The 18,334-nt window shown below is 31.3% G+C and overlaps 3 protein-coding genes and 1 long non-coding RNA gene across 6 annotated transcripts in view; 2 read left to right on the top strand and 2 right to left on the bottom strand.

Moving 5' to 3' along the window:
• The first annotated feature begins 78 nt into the window (after window positions 1-78).
• LOC128876040 (jerky protein homolog-like) lies at window positions 79-3,518 on the top strand. The gene has a single exon (XM_054122143.1). It carries the CDS (start codon window positions 267-269, stop codon window positions 1,713-1,715), a length of 1,449 nt encoding a protein of 482 aa, XP_053978118.1. The 5' UTR covers window positions 79-266; the 3' UTR covers window positions 1,716-3,518.
• A 240-nt stretch (window positions 3,519-3,758) lies between these two features.
• On the bottom strand, window positions 3,759-5,741 carry LOC128876041 (RNA transcription, translation and transport factor protein). Its single transcript, XM_054122144.1, has 4 exons — window positions 5,342-5,741; window positions 4,944-5,165; window positions 4,665-4,766; window positions 3,759-4,352 (listed from the first exon to the last, which is right to left on the bottom strand). The coding sequence occupies exons 1-4, from the start codon at window positions 5,400-5,402 to the stop codon at window positions 3,988-3,990; spliced, it is 750 nt and encodes a 249-aa protein (XP_053978119.1). The 5' UTR covers window positions 5,403-5,741; the 3' UTR covers window positions 3,759-3,987.
• A 453-nt stretch (window positions 5,742-6,194) lies between these two features.
• Window positions 6,195-16,362, top strand: LOC128875535 (ran-binding protein 9). Of its 3 annotated transcripts, none has more exons than XR_008456837.1 (8): window positions 6,195-6,457; window positions 8,680-9,035; window positions 9,215-9,402; window positions 9,528-9,640; window positions 9,849-10,271; window positions 10,463-10,783; window positions 11,324-11,510; window positions 13,837-16,362. XR_008456837.1 is itself a non-coding variant. In XM_054121183.1 (7 exons), exons 1-7 carry the CDS (start codon window positions 6,259-6,261, stop codon window positions 11,455-11,457), a joined length of 1,734 nt encoding a protein of 577 aa, XP_053977158.1. In that variant the 5' UTR covers window positions 6,195-6,258; the 3' UTR covers window positions 11,458-11,819. The 3 variants fall into 3 exon arrangements, 1 of the variants encoding a protein (XP_053977158.1); XR_008456838.1 differs by lacking the exon at window positions 13,837-16,362 and adding an exon at window positions 11,593-11,819; XM_054121183.1 differs by lacking the exon at window positions 13,837-16,362 and having other exon boundaries at window positions 11,324-11,819.
• Window positions 13,817-18,334, bottom strand: part of LOC128875537 (uncharacterized) — a 51,322-nt gene continuing 46,804 nt past the window's right edge. The window contains exon 4 of the long non-coding RNA XR_008456843.1: window positions 13,817-13,942. This is a non-coding gene — a long non-coding RNA (uncharacterized LOC128875537). The remainder of the gene's footprint in view (window positions 13,943-18,334) is intronic.

Below are 18,334 nucleotides of genomic sequence, written 5' to 3'. Positions count from 1 at the left end.
ATTGGGGCCTACAACTAATTATTTTAGAAACTCTTTTCATTTTCTTACATGTTTCGTGAGAGATGAATATAATTATTATGAAAATTATTAAAATAATTTTCGTCTGTCTTCGACCATATTATGGTCAAATCGTCTAGTACACTGAGCTATGCTAGTATTAGCTAGTATGCTAGTATCGCAGTATGATAGTATCAACTCAGCGCTCAATGGCTAGTATAGTTCAGTAATGTAGTATATATGGGTGTATGTAAAAAGAAATTGTCAAGATGGCGTCCAGTTCTGCAGGAAAAATACAACAAATTACCTACGAGAAACGTCTGGAGATTCTCCAGAAATTAGAAGAAGGTGTCTCTCCGGATAAACTCGCTGCTGAATATGGTCTCCACAAAAGAACTATACAAAAATATCGAAAAAATGCGACGTCGATTCGTCAATTTTCGGATTGTACTAGTTGTTTACATTCGAAAAGAATTCGACCAGTGCTACACGGAATTGTTGACAGCCGATTGTACACCTGGGTTATGGAGAGGCGAGCGTTAGGAGATGTTCTGACGAATAATCTCTTGCAGAAGAAAGCGATGGAATTGCATATAGAATTCGGTGGTCCCTCAAATTTTGTGGCGAGCAACGGTTGGCTCGAGTGTTTTAAGAGAAGACACAATTTACGTCTTGGTGGTGTCTACCGAGAGTGGGTTGGCGTGAATGCATTTGCTCCAGAGAAATTTCCAGAGGAATTAAATCGTATATTAACAGACGAAGATATCTTTGAAGATGATGTCTATGTTATGGATGTGATGAGCTTAATGTGGAAAGCTCTTCCGCAAAGACTACTGCTTCATGAAGGTGAACAATGGGTGAACAGCAGAAAAATAAAAAAAGATTGTATCACTGTGGCACTTTGTGCCAATACTACTGGCGCGCACAAACTGCCAATCCTCTTTGTACACAAATATGCAAATCCAAGAGCATTAAAACATTGTATGCAACTTTTGCCAGTGGTATACAAAAATGAACCAAATAGCTGGATTACTGAACCTATTTTTAACGATTGGTACACCAATTATTTTAAACAGAGTGTAAAGGAATACCAGGTGCAACAGAATCGCGTAGGGAAAGTATTACTGTTAGTGAACAATTCGAAAGGACTCATACTCTCTGAAGAAGCACTGGAAGATTGTCAATTTAAGCAAATGTTTCTACCATCCAATACAACTTCAAGAATGCAACCCATGGACCAAAGTATAATTACCAAATGCAAAAAGTTATTCAGGCACAAACTACTCTGTCGGGTATTGCAGCATGACATAGGAGTTCAACAATTTTATTTGGATTATGATATAAAAGACTGCATCGATATGATTGCAGAGGCATGGGACATGATAACAGCAACAACCATTCAAAATTTGTGGAGACATATTTTATGTCGATCGTCTTTGGATAACACTTCTGAAAGACAGGATTCAAATGACTGCATATCAGAAGATATGCAACAATTTGGTGAAATAATTAATGAGAATGACATTATGGAATGGATTTCCGAATGTGAGAAAGAAGAATCCATAGTGATAAAAGAAGAAAACACGGATTCGCAACATAGTGAAATAGAATCAGAAATTGATTATATATTTCACGGACTGGCTATCTGGGCGGAAACCAAGCCAGAGTTTATCAAATTAAACGCCAACATTTTAATAGATTATTTCAAACAAAAATAATACGTTTTTGTACATAATTAAGGGTGTAAATATAAATTTAAAAAATCCTGACCGCGCTACAGAAATACGCAGTCGCTTTTAGCTGAGCTACGTGTTGCGCGACAAAAGGTGCGCATAAAACTATTATACCGCTGAGTACTCGACGTAATTAGTCATTAATTGGCACCATGATTTAATTTCGTTAACTGTATTTAAATCATACTTTTCTCGTATCATCATTTTGTTTACTATTTTTAATCCTTTGCACTTGAAGCTATTTCGTTACAGAATGTGCTAACAGGAATCATGTTGTATTAAATAATGTAACTTCTAAAGCACATATTAGAAAGTTTCTATCTTTTAGGTTGCAATCTTAGACTTTCTTGTTTATATGCACAAATTGTATCATTTTATACGAACTATGTTCATTAGGGTCTCGCGTCTAGTCGTGTTTAGCACGCGATTATTCGTATCGTCCCAAGAATGTGCAATATACACTGTGATCTTGAACTTTTCTCGAATATTTCGAGCAGTACTGAAAAATATGAATTATTAGAACAAGTTGCTTCTAATTTCAATTCTTCTCTCTGTAAATATTAAGTTAAACCGAAATTGTAAATTAGAAGAATTGTAATTGAAACAACGAATCGAAATTGTTTTTCAACTGCAGAAAATAAATTCAAATATTTATAAACTTGTCTGTTGGATTAATTCGAGAGGGCAGTCTGGTAATATTAAAGCAAAAAAAATCGATTTTGGTCCTTCGAAATTTAAACTTTGAAAGCATTTTCCTGAAACGATTGTGAAATCTGAAAAATTGGCAATGCTATAGAAATTTAAATTGAGAAAACTTTTCGAGATTATGGTGTACTTCGTAATTTCGAATCTTTTTTTTAAGAAGATGGAACACTCATATTCGAAGAAATATTTATAATGTAGAACAGATTCTATTAAAAATCCAATTATGAACATTTTCAAATTCAGGAGAATGTATAAATGTGTTATGGTTGAATTATTTTTATCATAATTTTGAAGCTTTTTTTCAAAGGCTGTAACATTTATATTTGAAATGAACACTTCGAATGTAATTTTCATAGAGTAACCCCACTTCTATCTCCCTCCGGGTCTCCGCTCGCAGCAACCTCCTCGTGGTGAGACCTGGTAATCGGTATTACTCGCGACAAACAATTGAATAACTTTGAAATACATAGTAATAATTTACAAAAAATCGTCGCGAGTAATAGCGAGCTAATCGGCTGCGAACGTGGAATAGTTTCAAATCTAACATTATAAGAGAGAAACCTTTTGGAATGGATAAGAATGGAGCTTTGAATGCTTTAATACAATTTAAGAATATGTATGCAAACAAAATGACAAACATTGCATAGACAGAGAACGATTCTTACAATTCTTTTTTTTAAACCTAAATCTAAGTGGTTACTAACATAAACAAAGTCGGGTATATTAAGTAAACTGACAGGTCAAATAGACGTTCACTTTTACTAACTTTATAAATATATTTGTCTATTACCAAGCAATTGAATTGAAATTGCATGTTAAGAATTTTATCAGTAATCTCATTTTACAATTTAAGGTACAAAACTTTATATTTTACATATATACCTATTACATTTCCTATAAAGCACTTCATACCACAGCACATTCAAACAGACAGTTATAATTAATATTATATAAGTATTACCATAAGTAATACTAAGTACCATTATATTTGGTAAGTTTCTTTCATTGGAAATGAGACCAAACACGATTGTATTCTGACAACTTTTACATATATGTCAGATAACTTAAAATCATTTTCAATTATGCAGCAATATTGTGCTATTATAAATAATACATACTATGCCTCAGTCTATGTCTCAGTAACTGATAAACAATAAGAACTATGTAGTGATGTGACCAAAATTATTTTGATTTTCAAAAATTATTACACTAAAATAATAATCTACAATTGTACTAGAAAGTATAATTTCTGAGATGATTTTCGAACAAATTGTCTTTTCCTGAGAACCCTATAGATCTGATGCTTATTAGAATAAATATAAAACACATAGTAATAATTTATATTTCCAGAAATGATATTCTTGTTGACAAGTTTTGTTACTACACATCAGTCAGCATCTGCAGCTTGAAACACAAAACTTCTGTAACTTAACCTTAAATCAACAAAACTATTGCTGACAATCTACTGATGAGATCCAGTCCTATGCTAACATAGACTGGTTTTTAATGTGTCACATTTGAATCTTCTATACTTTTAGTTATAAATAATTATTTATTTTCCAACTTTTCCTAACTTAGTGTCCGTCTTAGGATTAGCGGTGATATTTTGTACGCGAACGATCACCTCATTAATTTTTGTTTGAAGATTTCTTATATCTTGAATATAAAGGAGGGCAAGGATCTTAGCCGCATTTTCTAATGCGGGTTTGTTCAGTTGAAACCCAGGAACGATGTTCATCACAGGGAATGGTTTGCCTCGAATAATTTTGGAATTTGGATTCTGCAAGCACTCTGGGTTTAACCTCTTCTGCACCAGTTTACTGCAGGCTTTTAACGAGAGCAGATGATTCAAGTGGTGTGGAACACGAAGTAGCTTTGCCACAGAGTATGTTCCAGTTTTGAACTCATTACTGTCAACTAATTATTTTGGAATAGTCAGTTTATGAATAGAAATTTTGTAAATTTCAAATTTTAAAAGTAAACAATGATTTACTTTTGTTTTATAACGAATCTTACAAATAACAATAATATTCATAATTAGTAGCAATGTAAAACACAAGAAATATGACAATTTTTATTATATTTAAATATTTAAATTAAAATAAAAGTACTTATGCAAGATTTGTCTTTTACTATAGGAAACTGAGACAAAAGAAATAAATTATCTAAAATCAATTTATAAGTATTAATATCTAATTTTTAAGAATTGTAATATTTTTATATACTTACAGTTTAAATTATCTAATGGATTCTTAGATATAAAGCGGGGTACCAGTGCTTCATTTTTCATTTTTATTTTCATCTCTTTCACATTTTTGGAATATTCCTCACCTAAACCACAGTTTACAAATTACTTTTACTATACTTTGAAAATAATTATGGACTGCAAAGGATTAAACTACAACAAGATCTTGATTTAATGAAAACAATTTCATTAAAATAAACACAGAAGTTTGATTGTAATTTTCATTTTCATCTAAATAATATAAATGTAATGGACAATCTTACTGTTATTTTCTGCTTCTAACCAGATTGCATGTCCAAGCAGCCATTCAAGTTGACTCAAAGCGTTACCCGAGACTGGACAGTTAACATCCTTACAATATGTTGAAAAAACATTAGGCCAATTCTCACTTTTTAAGTCACGTAACTCTTTACGATCTCGTATATCATACCGTCGTATTTTTTGATCCTCCAACCAAACAACTACTTTACGAAAATGTTGAGGATCTGAAAAGTAAATCACATTAAATGACACAATATTTACCAAGTATTTAGATTATTTAATAAAACTAAATATTCTTGAACATTTCCAGTTAAAAGCAAATACATTTCGAAATATGTACAAATCTGTTATTAATAATATAATAAAATTTGCTATTGAAATTAATATTGACAATACAAACCGTTCGCATTAACTTTGTCGCATTCCACGTAACCAAGGACTTTAAGTCTTCTTTTGAACATGGTCAATTTGAAACTACTAAAAGTATCTCAAGTTGAATTAACAATTTAAAATTATGTAAAAATATTGTTAAACTGACAACAACGTATTGAACTATACAAATACACTACACCAAATGTGAGTGGAACCACGTTTCTAGTTGGTGAGTCAACTCCAGGCGCCGCTAGTAAGCAACACAACATATCGAGCGTTCGGTGAGTTACCACCAACACCAACTGCTATGAAAATTTCAGCGTCGGTATCGGTAGCCGTCGGTTACCGTTGGTACTCGTCGTAATTTAAAGTCTGCGAGAATTTCACTACACGTTACGTTTAGAGCAGTTAGAGCGGTTACTGGAATGTAAACACAACTGTGCCCAACTAATTGCTAACAATTTTCCCTAGCAACGTTTCAGAACCTGAAATCGATATACGATTTTTAAATAATGTATTCATATCAAAGCAAAATAATTTGGTGATTATAAACATTCACGATTATTGTACATAATCACTTGGTCTCGTATACTCATGGGAATACAAACATTTTTTCTCCAACAGGTGTCAAAAATATAAATTGTTCGATATCGTCCTTATCATTACACTTGCATAAGTTTTGTTTATAACAGTTTATCATCGTTTCATGGCTAATATTATACCTTCCTTTTATTTCATGCATTTTATTTCATTTCATATGTATTTCGAATATCGTATTGAACGATAGGTAGCGGTATAAATGCTAACTTGTAATTATTACGAAGTACATTATCTACGTATTACATATTCTATAAACCAGGAGGTAAAGCTGAGTTGCGCAGGAGTGTTGCGCAGTCAGTCAAGCACAGTCCACGGGCAAAAGTAGTGGGGCTGCTGAGAAGAAAGATGGCCGCCACCAGCGAGGAACGGAGTGTTATGGAGGCTTCTCAGACGAATCCCGGGCAAACTCAGCCCGTTGATCCTCTCAAGATGCTCTATCCGATGGTTAACGAAGAGGAAACGCCGTTGCCAAGGTCTTGGAGTCCTAAAGACAAGTACAATTACATCGGCCTCTCCCAAAACAATCTTCGTGTTCACTACAAAGGTACGTTTGCTCGATCTCGTTCTTTCGCAGCGATTTCTTTTTCTCCTGGAAAATTGTAATGTGAAATTTTTTTAAAGTTCTTATGATCGAAGGATCGAGGAACGATCTTGGCCAATAGGATTCGATTGTTGCTCGATATGGACGAATCGTTGACGAAGCTGTAATATCGATTGAAAATGGCAGGGCTCCGTTTCGCGTGTGTCAGCGACCTAAACAAAGGAATCAGCTGATCGGTCGTAGTATCTATTCGACTTTCCCCCGGTTGTCTGTATTTCTAATTTTGCTTCGGGATTTTTCGTAAATGTTTCTCGTCAGTTTACATTTCCCTTGAACGTATCACGCGCGTTGAATGATTTTTTATGAAATTCGTGCAAAAAATGAATCTGCGTAGGGAAGGCGCAATGACAATGACAGCTGCGATGTTTGAACAGTTACTTTCCTCTCTCTGTCACTCTCACTCCCTCCCTTCTACCTTTTCTTTGATGTCGACTAGTTTCGAAGTATACATATTTTTATACTAAAGAATTCACATTACATATTTTTCAGATTCACTTGATATAACTTGTAAACGGTTCTAAGCATATCCCATCAGTTATTCTTGCTATCTTATTTCCAAATAGAATTCATAATTAAACACTAGGAATTTTTTTGCTTCATACTTAACAATAAATAATATTAACAGTGTCGAATGTAGTTAAGAATATATTTTGTTTTAAACAAATGTAATATATTAGATTATATTGTTCATTATTATATTTTTTCATGTATAGTATATAATATGGAAATCACATGATATTTTAATAAAATTAATTATGCTTCTTATAATTCTTCTTCTTCTTATTACTTTTAGCTCTCTATCAAGGTTACTATACAATATTAAAACAAAATCAGACATGATCTTGTTCGTTGTTGCAGAAAATTTATCTTTCAATAAACTTATTCTAAGGAATAGTTTCTATTGTACACACCATTAACTAATAACTTAATACAAGCATTCCACATTGATTACAGTGCTGAAATAAGTTGTAAATTTTGTTAAATAGCACAACTTACAGTACAGCTTGATCATTTTTATTACTTTCAGTTATTTTTATTGATGAGAAATATTTAATAAATATATTAGTCTATTTGGTAATTATTTATTACAATCCCACTTTCATTATTTAATTCATATAAAGCAGTTTTATTCTTTCAGTATTTAGAATATATGTTTCTTAGAGAATACATGGATAATTACAAACATGTTTTGAAATTTAATAAACATGATTTTTTACTGCATATTATATGTATTATATGATGAGAGTGTTAAAAAGAGTTTCAAAATGTACATCTAATAAACTATTACAACTTTTCTGTGCAATTAATTAAGACTAAAATATACCTTCATATAATTACTACATATAAAATTATGTATAAATTATTGGTAACAATTAAATACAAATAATATTTTTTTAAACTTTTAAATATTTCAGTTTGATAATTAATCATTTTTCTGATTGGAATCCTAAAATAAATGGTTAATATTTTTTACAGGAATAAGTATGAATATATTAAATAATTTTTTACTGTACCATTTTTGTAATTTAATAAAATATAATGAGAACTTAGCATTATGTAATGAATATTTAATTAATTCATTTAATTATGTTGATGTATGCATATATTGATCTCACAATTAGCTCATTAATTATAAAATTTTTGTATTGTATTAATACCAGTACTATTTATGTTAATGTTGTTATTATGTTAACAATGTTTATAAAATAATTAGTATAATCTATCACATAAAAACAACACTATAATGAATATATGATGATGAATAACGTTTCAAATGTCCTTTCTTGCAATTTTCTTTAAATAATGTAATTTAAAATTCTATATTTATAAGTAAATAGTCTACTAGAAATGTTTTGAAATAATGTGTATTTTGTTTTGTATTATATTTTTTCTTGATAAATAGCAGTGAAGTTTTATGTAGCAATTAATGTTATAATAAATACAATACAAGCAAGCTTTATTTTAAGTAAATATTCAACTCTTAATTTATAAAAGTGATTTTTGCTTTTGTCATCTGAATGTCTTAACATAGATGTGATCTTATAAAACATGATACACTTCTTTTTTAAATTAAAGAATATGTTTCTACTTTTATTATCAATCCTTGCAATTGTTTTTGTTGAACTCAAATATCAGTTTGATAAATGATAATTCATATGTTTCAGGTTATGGAAAGACTCACAAAGATGCAGCAAGTGTGCGTACAACACATTCTATACCAGCAGCTTGTGGTCTCTATTACTTTGAAGTGAAGATAGTCAGTAAAGGTAGAGATGGGTACATGGGAATTGGTTTGTCTGCCCATGGAGTTAATGTTAACAGGCTGCCAGGGTGGGATAAGCTCTCCTATGGATATCATGGTGATGATGGACACAGTTTCTGTTCCTCGGGAACAGGGCAACCTTATGGGCCAACCTTTACTACAGGCGATGTAATCGGCTGTGGTGTAAATCTCGTTGATAACACTGCCTTTTACACAAAGAATGGACACCATCTTGGTATCGCCTTTACTGATCTTCCGGTATGTAAGAAATTCTTTGTTGTCCTAGAAAATGTATTAATTTTAGAATAAATTAAAACTAGTTTAGAATATTATATATATATTTAAAAATATCATTTCTAGTAACAGAGTTTCCTGCTAATCTTTTTATGATATATTTAAAAGGAAGAATATTTAATGATAATTATTGGTTTTTACAGCCAAATTTATATCCAACTGTTGGTCTCCAAACACCAGGGGAGGTAGTCGACGCAAATTTTGGTCAGGAACCTTTTGTTTTTGACATTGATGATATGCTTAATGAACTTCGTGTCAGAACAAGATTACAGATTATCAACTATCCAACACCAGATCATGGACAGGGTCAGTGGCAAGCAGTTCTTCACAAGTAAGTTTAATTTTTTTTAACAATATCATTAAATCCAAAATAAATATTTTCATTGAGTTGGATTATACCAGAAAAATGATTCAATTTAGTTTAAGTATACAACAATTTCCAATAATTTTTTCCAGAATGGTCTCAACATACTTGGTTCATCACGGTTATTGTGCCACTGCCGAGGCATTTGCCAACAGTACCGGTCAGGTATTTGAGGAAGATTTCAACTCTATAAAAAATAGACAGAGTAAGTCTTCTTTAAAACTTATTTTCAATATTTTTGTTTTCTTGTAATACATATAACTAACTATGCGAAATAAAATGTATTTTCATATAAGTAGACATGTGTCTAATGTATAGGTAAGTAGGTTATTTTGTTTCCATGTACTATGTATAAATGATACAAGTAAATATAACTAGAACAGAAAGTATATTATTTGTTATGTTTGTTTCAGGAATTTTAAAGTTGGTATTGGCAGGTAGAATGGGCGAGGCCATAGAGTTAACCAGTCGACTGTATCCTGGTCTCCTCGAGGAAGACCCGAATCTTCTTTTCGCCCTGAAGTGTCGTCAATTTGTTGAAATGGTGAACGGTAGCGATTCTGAGGTTTGTCAGAATTCCAATGTTAATCAAACCAGTGTTATACAGTCTACAAAGGCTTACACCAAGTCCTCAGCGAACGGCAACGTCGAAGAAATGAATATCAGCAACACGATTAATGGTTCTACTGAACAACAGTTTATAAACGGACAAATTGAAGACGATGTAGATATGGATGAGAATATAGTGAACGGTGTGAGAAATAACAATGGCTACCAAAATGGTGATTTAAACACCAATGGATATAAGTGTCGGAATGGAGAAGATGTCGATATGGGTGAGATGTTTTTTTGTTCCTTCTAAGTTTGTTAATTTGTTCGATACGGAAAGCGACATTAATTGTTGTTCACAAACGATTTTCAGTGGCCTAAGATAGGGCACAATCAAAATTATTTATAAAGCCATAACCGTATTCTTTCGAAATATACTTTAAAATTTTTTCTACAAAGAAAGTTTATCTTTTTTCAGAAATCGACAACACTAATCAAATTCAACAACAACAGAATGGGAGTTGCAACCCAGAGAACACATCGAATAAGGCTAATAAGAAACAGCTGTGTGGTGGTGATAAACAAGCGATTGAGAAAATGTTAGAATTCGGCAGACAACTTTACTCTCAGTCGATACATCTGCGAACTCAGCATGGCAAAAATGAAAGCAATAAAAAAATGCTCCAAGATGCATTCAGTCTTCTTGCTTATGCGAATCCGTGGAATTCGCCGGTTGGATGGCAGCTTGATCCTCAACAAAGAGAAACTGTTTGTGCAAGACTCAATTCTGCCATACTTGGTAAGAGGAATTCATTTATATTTATTCCGTACATGAAGTAAAACAGTATATTAGAATATTGATTTAAAAAAATCACCATTCCTTTATGATTAAAATAAGTTGTATTCGTTATGAATAGAGTACGGTAAAGCATATTTTATGTATAAGGGTTTTTCTAAAAGGAGCTTTCACTAATATTGTTCTTATACAGTTTATTATGTATTTATTTTAGTTATGTTAGACTTCAAACATTTGTTCTAAAGAAGACTTACTCCCATTCAAAATAATATCCTTCAAATCTTTTTTAAAGATAATTGTATACCTATTTAAATAATCTAATTATTATGGTTGACATTACAACTGAGACTTTCAAGTGATCAATTATCATTTGAAATTATTACTTGATTTTCTTTTTTTATACAATCCCTGTACTGGTCACCTTTAATAATAAAAGAGGCACATTCAGTGGTCTGTGGATGAGAAGATAGGAGGATCTGGTTATGTTAGAACAACTTGGTTGTAGGTACGCCTAGTGACATAATGATCTTATCGTGATTTCAGAATCGAGTAACTTGCCACGACGACCACCGCTGGAAGTTGCTGCGTCCCACGCGAGGGAACTGGTACGGCTGATGTCTCGCGCTGGTCTTGGGGCATGCGGCTTCGCGGTTGTAGACAATATCATCCAATATTGACGGTGCCTACTCCTGCTGCCACGTCTGCTTCTTCTTCTGCCGGCTCGAGTGTGGTTAGTAATTCTCTTAACGCGTACATTACGCATCGATTACGAGAAGCTGGGGATAGTTGATACATCCTTCTATGATTGACAGTGAAATATCAATGCGGGCATCAAAGTAAAGTGAATGCGTATGCGGTCGTTGTTAAGCCAGTAAGGAGAATTGTTACAAGAAGCGTCGAAATTTTTAAATTAAGCTATATTTTGTGATAAGAAGATATCATGCATATTTAAGTAAATACATTTATTAATTTTGTTCATTGCCAATAATAAAGTATATCCAATCTTGTAAGAAAAATAAAGGATTTTAATTTTTGTTTACTCATCTGTCTTTCATCTGGAATCTGCTTTTAACAAATTCTTTGCGTGTTCGTCTTGTCCTTACTCTTCTTATGGATTTATAGTTCTGCCTATGTTTTCATGATTATTTCGTCTTTTGTAGCATTGGTCAAAGCAATTCTTTTAGTGCAATATCTTTACTTGCTTGATTTTATTGAAATGTTTTTAATCGAATTTACGATAGAAGTGAATGAGAGGTAATTGTGATTTTTTATTATAATCTTTATAATCGAATTTTTAAATGACAATACAAACTATATTTAGGTTGTTACTGAGAAGTTAATATATTAAAAATGTGGATGAATCAAAGAGAGTGAATAATGAAATTTGAGCCATAATATTTAAATTGCTATTAATTGATATTTCCTGTGTATCAATTATCCCTAGACTTTCAAGAGAAACATTTTGCATCTTTGTATATTTCTACCTTTAATCTAGGTAATATTCGATTAGTCTTATAATTTATAATGATTTATATTTTGTAAGGAGCAATCTAAAATATGTAATGTATGTGCACGTTTGAGTAGGCACACAGATCTTTAGATCACAGATCTTGCTACAATTAATTGTGTAGCAAGGATTAATCTTTTTATGTAATTATCAAATATTCGATTTTATATCGTTTTTTTTTTTTTTAATTGTACAGAACGTTTTTGAAATAATGTATCATTTTATGGAATAGTTCCCAGAATGATATAAAATCTTTTGTGTCTTTATTGAATAACTAATTATTTAAATTTATCAGACTGCGTTGATTTCTATTTTTTTGTGAACATACACATGCATGTAACAAATTAATTGAAAGTACGGTGCTGTAATTAGAGGTTAAGATTAAGTGTTACGAATTTTTTTACATAATATATATTTTTATGGAGCATAATTCTACACTCTTAGCTAGTATCAGAAATAAAGTATTTCATAAAATTATAATTTTCTTTCTTGGTAGAATCCTAAAAATAATTGTTCATATCCCAAAGAACCCTTTACAATAACTGAAACACTATGATCCTGTAAATTGTAATCCCTTTTCATGTAACAGGTAATAGATTTTTTATATAAATGACCGCCTTAGTTGCGACGTTATTAATCGTAATATGCTCGTTATATAAAATATAGAAATTAGATATACTTCTAAAATAATTTAAACAAACTAAAATATAGTTAGAAATGAATGTGTCTGGAGAAATTTAAAAAATGTTATATATATATATTTTTGTTCATTAACTGGGATATTTTAAAAAGTTCTCATTAATCAATTGAACTAATAAAAAAGAATGGTTCATCTCTAAATTAAACATTGTAATAAGAATGTTGATTTTAATTTTTATATATATTATTTCCTTTAAATGAATGTAATCATTGTACTAAACTTTTTGTATAGATTTAACCTTGACAGTAAATAAGAAATAAGTTGTAGCCATCATAAGTTACCATAAGTCACCATCATAAAGACCTGGCATATCAAGAGTGCAGGAGTACATTTTTATGTGGTTCTGTAGTGAGTGGTGAAGAACATGTTTAATGGTTTGTACCCCTCAGGGTAGTGTTGCACATAATATTTAAGTGTACCCCTATTATTTCAATGTATTTCTTCCATTCAGCATACGATATTGCATTTTGATTTTAAAAAAAGACGTCCTATTTCATACTTGATCGATAACGATACGAAAGGTTTTCTTGTTGACAAATCATCATTAGATGCATTCCCCTGAGACAACTGTTGAGTAATTCTCTTGGATTCTCTGCTTTGATGTGTTTAGTCACTTTGAATAGACAAATCAAAGCAGAGAATTCAAGAGAATTACTCAACAGTTGTGGAACAGTTGTCTCAATGGAATGAATCCATTGTTTAATATTTTTTTATTAATCAATATTTCCAAGTATTGTATTGTATCATGTATAGGTCAGAAATAACGTTAAATAATTGACTTAAGATTTCTGTTTCTACCAGAACAATAATAAGAACAGATACTGATTGTAGCAGCGTTGTCTGTTTCAGGATGTGGAGACGGAACGTGGAGCAGATAATACGCGACATCGCGTGCCTCTTCAGCTAGAGTCCGCTCTAACGGCAGTTGGCTCTTTGGCTCGATCTCAGGCATACACTGAAACACAACGGAATATATATGTACACGGGCGCGAAATCCACCAAAAGGTACACGATGTTATGTCAGGGGAGAAGAAAAATTATGATAGTGGTGGTCACGTTCACGATCCAGTTGAAGGAGTGTTTGGCTACCGATACGATTAAGGGATACAAACGAGCGAGGATCATAATGTAATCGTAGCTACGAATAACGATAAATACGAAAACGTAAGGACATAATCGAAGTCAGACATTAGATAAAAATCAAAGATGAACGTTGAAGAGCTGGATGAGGCCGAGGAACGAAGGATAAAGATTAAGATGTATAACGCAAGATAAGAATGGTAATTGTGAAACTGAAACTTTGAACGAGATCAATTTTTCGTTAATGTTACAAATATAAAAACGAAGCTCGAAAGGAGTTTATTTCGAAGATGGAAAACGAGATTGTTGATCAAGATTGTAACGCAGCTAAATAGGAAGAGATGGAAAACAAGGTTGACCAGCGATGGTGATGGAAGACCAGTTTGAAGATCCAAATAAATTTGAGGACAATGATTTTAACACCTGCCAACCAAGACGACACTTTTCTCGTTTTCTCTTTTTAATTGTACAGCTCACCATCATTTTGGAGTTGTTCCCTCGTTCCCATAACCGACTGTCATGATGTACCATTATTATTACCATAACGAAACATGCTTTTATATTTCGTCTTGTTTTAAATGTTTTGCGAACGGACCGATGAATATTTCAGGTAGGTTTTTTTACTTATTTTATCTTCCTGTCACTGATCTAACATCATTCAAGCTTTTTCCTATTTTCTAAGATTTGAGATCAGAGTAGTCGCATTTGACCTCTGAAAAATTGGTACAATCAATTGTAATATTTCTTTCTAAATTTGATTTTTCCTCATGATGCTCTTTAATTTTGCTCAAATTTAATTTTTATCTTCATTTATTCAGTTTCGCTACTCTCATATTCGCTAGACTGATTTTATTTAACTCTTTTTTTTTGTTAGTGTTTGCCATTTTAATGAAATTTTAGTTTTATTTAAATATAACGTGTCTTTTTGTTAGCGAGGATAACCATGGTACTGGTCAAGTACATTTTTGCAATGTATTTTTCAGCCCGGTAATTATACATTTTATTGTAACTTTTAAATACATTGAACATAGATTCTATTGAGAGTAAAATAAAAAATAGTAATGTTGGTTTCTTATTCGTCTTAGAAATTGATTGTCCTCGTTTTGTGATTGTTAACTTTTTGTTCGTTTGAGATGACTTAAAGTAACAATATTTTTGGCATTATTATCTACAATGGTAACGTTAACTTTCGATTCATACTTTTTGTAAAGTAACAAATTATAACAAAATGGCTAGTATTTGAAGTTAACCATTACATTTTTGACATACAATTTTTCGTTATTTTAACTTATAATGAAAAAATTGTCTAACGATACTGTAAATATTTTACATTTCTCATCCTTAATTCTTGGAGGTATTTAATTAGTTTGTTATTTTTTTGTATATCAAAATCAAACTGTACGCATAGATTATGAAATTATAAATGTAACGTGTTTTATATCTTCCACTAATATTAGTAAGAAATTTCAGAATTTCATAAACCTGAACCGTGGTTATTCCTTTAAGTCAAATTTGACTTTTTTTTCTAACAAATCTTGTGTTTGATTTTAATATCCCGATCCACGCAAGTCCTGACTACAATCTGAAATTATGTTCGGTTCTGTTTGAAATAAATTTTAAACACCTCTGTCAGCCGCCATTCTTGTCGTAGGGATCTCCTTTTTATTTAAAAAACACAAAAAGGAAGTCAAGAAAAGTCTTGTCGATAATTATTACGATTATCAATTCTCATCGAATATTCTGGGTAGCCTTTCTAATCGTGTCGGCAATGAGTCGAATTTTGTATCAATTGTTAGTTTTTAAACGAAATTATACTAAAAAAATATTCTTCAATTATTTGTCATTATTGCAATTAAGGGTAGAGAGATAAAAATTGTTTCGCGTTGATATTATTGAATTTCAATCGCGTAATAGATAAGAGCATTAAGATAACGATGAAGCAATAATTTTTAAGCTCTTTAATTTTGTATATTTTTTTGTTAATTATCATAAATTTTTACTATTTTCTATCGTTACGCTTTCGTACTCACGGATTGGCATTTTGTGTTTACGAATCGACCATAATCGTCATCGATTAACTGTTTAATCTTTGCTTTTTGTTTCGGTTATAAACAAAAACTAATCATTAATGTTGATATATCGTGATTACGTGAAATTAAAAAAAAAAAAAAAATCGAGCGCAGAAGTCGATGAAAATTTCATGACCCTGAATTATTGTGAAATATCGAAAATTATGACAGTTATATAATAAAAATTAATAAAAGTTGTATAATTAAAGAGAACGTTGTAAAATAAGCGGTGTTTTGTATTTCTATCTTTTCGTTTCAATACAATATTTTCCAAACCACTTAGCTTATTTACGAAAGAAAAAAAAAAAATTTAGATATGCAACAGCGAATAAATCCATCGTGACTTTTGAACGATACAATGCCATCTCTCAATTTAAGTTTTAACGAATATTTTTCAACCAGTTAGTCGTATAGATAGGTTAAACGAGAACGAACTTTTTATAATTATAATAAATTTTAAAAGTTAATAAGGGGTCTTTAATTAATAAATCAATACGGACTTTCATGTTCAAATAATATTGGGAATATTTTTCAGTTTAACAAAGTACGAAATTTTTAATCTGAATCAGACGTATTTTTTTGACTACATAGGTTATACGCTTAAATGATAAATAAAGACATGGCCGTATCCAGCTCAGAACGAAAGGGGGGCAGCTTTCTAAATTCAACTTTTTTCATAGAGAAGGAAGGTTCATGGAGAGGGGGCCCATGCAATGATACACAGTAACAAAAGACAGAACACCATTTATCTAACAAAAAAAAAAATTAATTTTGAATAAAATTTGTTGTTTATATTATTTCTGTTTCACTTAAAATTTTGTCCACCTTTGAAGGGAGGGGCTGCTCCCCTTGCCCCTCCCTGGATACGCCCATGAATAAGGGTGACATTTTTAAATGAAATAAAAATCCGAGACCTTGCTTTTCGGGAAATATGTTTTTCAACGATATCTCGATTTGTACTGGTCGCCAATGGAGAGTTTGCACCTGACTGGAGGTAGAGAGGGCTGCCTTGACCTTCTGGAGCAAACTCTTCGCACGCGGACAGTACGTTTCGATTTTTCGATATTCGATATTTAAATATAATCGAATCCATCGCATCTTAGATTGTTTACGTTTAAATTATTGTAAGTGTGCCAATTTTTGATAAGCAGTGCTCTTATATTATGAATTTTGTAGTCGAATTGTCTTTTTATATTAAAAAGTCGTTGGAATTTTTGAAAAAAAGTTTCAATCCAATCGAGAATCTCAATTCTAGTGTAAAATTCTGTACTCACATGGGAGGAGGGGCGAGGGAGGGAGGAACGGAGGGGAGGGGGGAGAGTAAATTTCTACTCAAGGAACGAGGGAACGATTAAAATACATTTAAAAACAGGACGAAAGACGAAGCAAGAGAGGCGTGATAATTAATAATAACGATTCTAATTCTAATAACGACGGTGATTACGCAAATTGACACTCAATTAATTAGAATGAACAGATTAATAAGTAATACAAAAAATATATATATATATATAAATATATATATATTATATATATAAATACTTACGTACATATATGTACATGCATATAGATATGTATATACATTTAGATATGTATGTATGCATACGTATATACATATGTGTATGTGTGTGTATAAATCAATCTTGTATTCTATTATAAGTAATTGTTTTTTATATGCGACATAGTGTATTATTACAATACGTCATACGTATATGCATATATGTAGAGGTATATATAAACATGTATATGTGTATAAATGAAAACGAAAGAATTAATCGTATAATTAGCGTACGCGTGAGATTTAAGCAAAATTTGTTTATTTTATGTATATGTATTTGTATTGGCACACATATCGATATGTATATATGTGTGTACGTTTACATATATACAGGAGGCGTTTCACGAAACGCGACAAGCTATTTTTTTTTTCGGACATTTTTAAAATTAGTTTTTGGATATTTTAAAGGTTACCATAACCTTTAATATCAATTGTTTTTTTTTTTTTTTTTTAACTGAATGTTATATAGTTTTAGCACCTGAGATGACATTTATTTGAAACATTTACGTATATTTGCAAAGTAAAGGAAATACAGTGTAGTTTATAAGAAATAATGAAATGGATTTATGGTTATGGAAATAATGGATGGATGGTTTTTTTTTTGTTACTTCAACATAAATGAGTCATCGTTAATTAAAAT

This window comes from Hylaeus volcanicus, chromosome 4 (assembly GCF_026283585.1).
Source record: "Hylaeus volcanicus isolate JK05 chromosome 4, UHH_iyHylVolc1.0_haploid, whole genome shotgun sequence".
NCBI classification, from domain to species: Eukaryota; Metazoa; Arthropoda; class Insecta; order Hymenoptera; family Colletidae; genus Hylaeus; species Hylaeus volcanicus.
This window is presented reverse-complemented; position numbering and strand designations above follow the sequence as displayed.